The following is a 4,633-nucleotide window of genomic DNA, read 5'->3' as shown; positions in this document are numbered from 1 at the left end:
AGCAGGGCTGCAGATCTATCTCAATGAGCATTCTTCCTTTATATGCATAAGACCCCAGGTTTGATCCTCTGCATTGCAAACTATGAAACATCTGGTGCCCAGGAGTGGAGCTATGCCTTACTGGGGACTGAGAGCTGAGGGTGGATCTTTTAGTAGATCCTGAGTTAGGTTTAGATTTATTGTTGACACCAAATAAGATCGCACATGTGGTTTCGAAAGGTCAAGAAAGAAAAGCTCATTGTGCAACCCTAAACAGGGCATCCGTATCAACTCCAGCATAGCTTAGAGAACTTTGTGGGAGAGAGGAAGAAAGAGTGGAAGAGTCGGAGGGTGGAGAGGAGTACGGGAAATGCTGTCTCCTGGTCAAGACACGCCCAGTGCACTGACGAACTCACTGAAGCTGTGGTCACTTGTACAAGACCCAAACAAGATCATGTCAGCATGCTTAGTCAACCTTCCAGCAGGCAGCACCACCTAGTAAGTTAAGGGGGGGGAGAGAAGGAGGGAGGGGGGAGAACGAGAGGGCAAGGGAGGGAGAGAGAGAGAGAGTTGAAGACAGAAGGGTGATGTATTGGGGGTGTTGGGAAATACTATTTTAAGGTGTGTGACTTTTGTTTATGCTATATTTGTTTAACTCTGTGAAGCTGTGATTCTTTGCCTGTGTAAAACACCTGAAGGTCTAATAAAGAGCTGAACAGCCAATAGTGAGGCAGGCAAAGCGTATGAATAGAAAGAGAACCGAGTGTCCCAGACTGCCCCTGGAGAGGTAAGCCTTTGGATTCCCAGTTAGAGGGCTCAGTTCTCTAGGACCTTGCCCTGGGAGGAACATCTTGTTGCCTCACCCCCACCCACAAAGCCCTGGAGAACCCAAGCAGCCTCCACACACCCACTACCATCTGCTACCACATCTGTGACCACAGGAGCCTTGGCCTAGACTGACCCTGGACAAAGCCTTGGACTAGACGACTGTCCCTGGAGAGGGGCCCCAGAGCCTTATCAGCATCCACTAGAGGCACGGGCCAGCTTGCATCTAGAGGAAGAGTGACCACTTAAGTCACAGACCCCATCTTCACTGATTGGAGGAAGAGGGACCCCCTGAATCACAGGCCTCACCTGCACCCACTGGAGGAAGAGATAGGCAGACGGCAGTGTAAAAACACATCCAATATGGTACCACCAAAACCTAGTGGTCTTACAATAAGAACATCCGAACATCCTAACCCAGAAGAACCAGAATAAAATGACATTCAATAGGTTATGAAGATGATAGAGACCCTTAATAAAGAGGAAATTTAAAAATTCATTAAATAAATGGAGAAAAGACAAACATCCCTAGTGCTGGAACTGACATCTTTCAAGATGTTACATTCTCTTTGGGTGGATAACTTGCTCTACCTAGAAACAGGGTGATATATATAGGGTGATGTTGGTCCTGCCTCAAAGTGAAGTGTCAGACTTTGTTGACTCTCCATGGGAAGCCTTATCCTTTCTGAAGAGTGGATGGGGAGGGGGAAGAGGGTGGAGCAGGAGGAGGACAGGGAGTGGGAATGGGGGTAGCTATTTAAAATGAGAAAAGATTGTATTTAAAAATTCTTAATTAAAAAAAAAGCAAAAAGACAAAGGATAAGGAAAACCAAGGAGAAGGAAGATGTCAGGAGCCAGCCACCCAACCACCCTGCCAGTCATGGAGTAAGAGATACAGAAGTAAGACAAGGAAAAAGCCCAGAAGCAAAAGATAAATTATTGGGATGATTTAAGAAAAGCTGGTGAAAGCTGGGCAGTGGTGACGCATGCCTTTAATCCCAGCACTCGGGAGGCAGAGGCAGGGGGAATCTCTGTGAGTTCGAGGCCAACCTGGTCTACAAGAGCTAGTTCCAGGGCAGGCTTCAAAGCTACAGAGAAACCCTGTCTCAAAAAAAAAAAAAAAAAAAAATTAAAAAAGAAAGGAAAAGAAAAGCTGGTGAGAAACAAGCCAACTAAGGCTGGGTAGTCATAACTAAGAATAAGCCTCCATGTATAATCTATTTGGGACCTGGGTGATGAGACCCCCCCAAAAGCCAAAATACTAAAATACATCATACTACAACAGGGAAGTATATTGAGTAAGTAGGAGGAATAGTTGCGATCAAGATACATTGTATACATGTATAAAATTACCAAAGAATAGATCTCTGTGAGTTCGAGGCCAGCTTGGTCTACACAAGTTAGTTCCAGGACAGGCACCAAAACTACAGAGAAACCAAAATTACCAAAGAATAATAAAAACATTGTTAAAACAAAGAGCTCATTATCATTCCACTTTCATTTTTAAATCAACCACTTAAAATATATCACCAAGGCTTCAACCCTATTTTTAAATTTCATCAGAAGCCCCCTAAAAATGAAATGTTTGGGGGGTCTCTTGACCCAGGAAGACCCTAGTGGCATCAAAATACTGGCTTTTGGAAGTCTCTGACTCAGAATTGCCTTTGTTACAAATGAAGTGGTTACAATTGCAAAACATCCCCATTGGGGCTGGAAATCCCCATTGTCAGCCCGGTTCTGTGGCTAGTGCTCCAAGGAGTTCCGCAATGAGTCAAGGAGTCATAGATCCCAGAAACCTGCAACACCCTGCATGCCACGAAACCACACCGCTTCTCCTACCAGAAGCAGGAAGCTGCCTGGCTGCAGGGAATGAAGCCTCCTAGAGTCTAGTATAGGTCCTGGTCACAGAGAGACCTCACTCGATATCCTTCTGGCATAACCTGAGAATTTCTACATAACTGCCATCATCTGGCTACATAGAGTGTGTGTCTGTAATCCCCGAGTTCCTATGGAGAGATGGAAGACACAGAAGAATCTACCGGAGCTGGAGGACAGCTATTCTGGTCAAAACTTTGATGGAAACAACAAAACAGAAGTCTAACCCGAGACATGCAAATAATACAAACAAAAACTGGAAATCAAAAAAAAAAACTGGAAATCACACTTTTTCTCAATCACCTGAAGTAATTTATTTAGGAAGGATGCATCAGTGAATTCTTAGAACCACTTGGTAAAAGATACTGTTGCCCTCTTGGGTCAATTGGTAACTACAAAGATGTCCTCTGACAATCCAGAGATCTTGAGGATCGTCTAATGTTACCTGCAGCTGACTCACCAAGAAAACCAGCCTTACAAGCCTGCACTGAGGGGCACTCTAAAACAGACTTTTTTTTAAAAAAAAAAAATCAAAGTCTGTAGTTTTGAAAATGCCAGTTGGTAGAGGTGTGCTTTAAAAGTGGGCTTGCAGATGGTATGAGAACCGTGAAGAGTGTGGAGGGTGTGGTGTGTTCGTTAGCTGTATATCAGCCTGACAGTTATTTGGAAAGAGGAACCTCAAGTGGGAAAAAAAAAACTGCCTCTACCAGATTGACCTGTGGGCATGTGAGGGGTGAGGGGCATTTTCTCATCACTTATAAATGTGGATGGTCCTGTCTCATTGTGGGCCAGTGTCTCCCCAGGGCAGGTGGTCCTGGGGTGTATAACAAACCAGGCTGATGAGCAAGTCAGAAAGCATCTGTTTCTCAGGCTTTCTCAGTTCCTGCCTCAAGTTCCTTTGATGATGGCTATGTTGTGTAGGCGTCAGCCAGATAAACCCTTTCTTTCCCAAACTGCTTTGGTCACCGTGTTTATCACAGCAGAAGGATCCCTACGTAAGAGAGGAGGGCATCAGACTTTGTTTTTCTGTCCTGTTTGACCTCCTGACTAAACTCAGTGTTTTTCAACAAGGACTTGGAAAAGTTCTGGTTTGGTTTCGCCTAGTTTATTTTGCAAGGGAGATACTTTCTCTGAGTAATGTAAACCTACAGAAAAGGTTTTTGCAAAGGCTGATTTTCCAGCATTTCGAGACTCTGAAGTACTCCCCACTCCCCCCGTTTTTGAGAGCCTGCTTCAAAATAAAGAAACCATACCTTCGAGAGACCTGAACAGATGGCCTTCTGAGGAGGGGACATAGGGGACTGGCTCCTAGGGAAGCTGTCATTTTGGATGAGGAAGGCTAAAACCTCAAGCAGAGAGAGATAGAGGATTGAATCAAAGGACCATGGCCAACCTCGAGCGTACCTTCATTGCCATCAAGCCAGATGGCGTGCAGCGCGGCCTGGTGGGCGAGATCATCAAGCGCTTCGAGCAGAAGGGGTTCCGCCTGGTGGCCATGAAGTTCCTTCGGGCTTCTGAGGAACACCTGAAGCAGCACTACATTGACCTGAAAGACCGTCCTTTCTTCTCAGGGCTGGTGAAGTACATGAACTCGGGGCCCGTGGTGGCCATGGTCTGGGAGGGGCTCAATGTGGTGAAGACAGGCCGAATGATGCTGGGAGAGACCAATCCAGCTGACTCTAAGCCAGGCACCATTCGAGGGGATTTTTGCATTCAAGTTGGCAGGAACATCATTCATGGCAGTGATTCAGTGCAAAGTGCAGAGAAAGAGATCAGTCTATGGTTTAAGCCTGAAGAACTGGTTGACTACAAGTCTTGTGCTCATGACTGGGTATATGAGTAGAGATGGATAGTTCTCAGCATTACTGATGGATCCCTGGGCACAACTCTTCATTCCACAGAATGGATCATCTTTTCTAAAACAATAAAGACTTTGGAACTGGAAAAAAAAAAA

General features: G+C 45.4%; 1 protein-coding gene across 1 annotated transcript; it reads left to right on the top strand.

Moving 5' to 3' along the window:
• Nucleotides 1–4,032: 4,032 nt before the first annotated feature.
• On the top strand, nucleotides 4,033–4,633 carry LOC126490970 (nucleoside diphosphate kinase B). The gene has a single exon (XM_050126359.1). The coding sequence runs from the start codon at nucleotides 4,064–4,066 to the stop codon at nucleotides 4,520–4,522; it is 459 nt and encodes a 152-aa protein (XP_049982316.1). The 5' UTR covers nucleotides 4,033–4,063; the 3' UTR covers nucleotides 4,523–4,633.

The sequence above is a fragment of the Alexandromys fortis genome, unplaced genomic scaffold, assembly GCF_014885135.2.
Source record: "Alexandromys fortis isolate MF-2015 unplaced genomic scaffold, M_Fortis_MF-2015_v1.1 scaffold_29, whole genome shotgun sequence".
Taxonomy (NCBI): domain Eukaryota; kingdom Metazoa; phylum Chordata; class Mammalia; order Rodentia; family Cricetidae; genus Alexandromys; species Alexandromys fortis.
Note: the sequence above shows the minus strand (reverse complement) of the source record. Positions and strands in the feature narration are given on the sequence as shown.

Coding starts and splice junctions, on each gene's coding strand:
- LOC126490970 (XM_050126359.1), top strand. CDS start 4,064: ATGGCCAACCTCGAGCGTACCTTCATTGCCATCAAGCCAGATGGCGTG.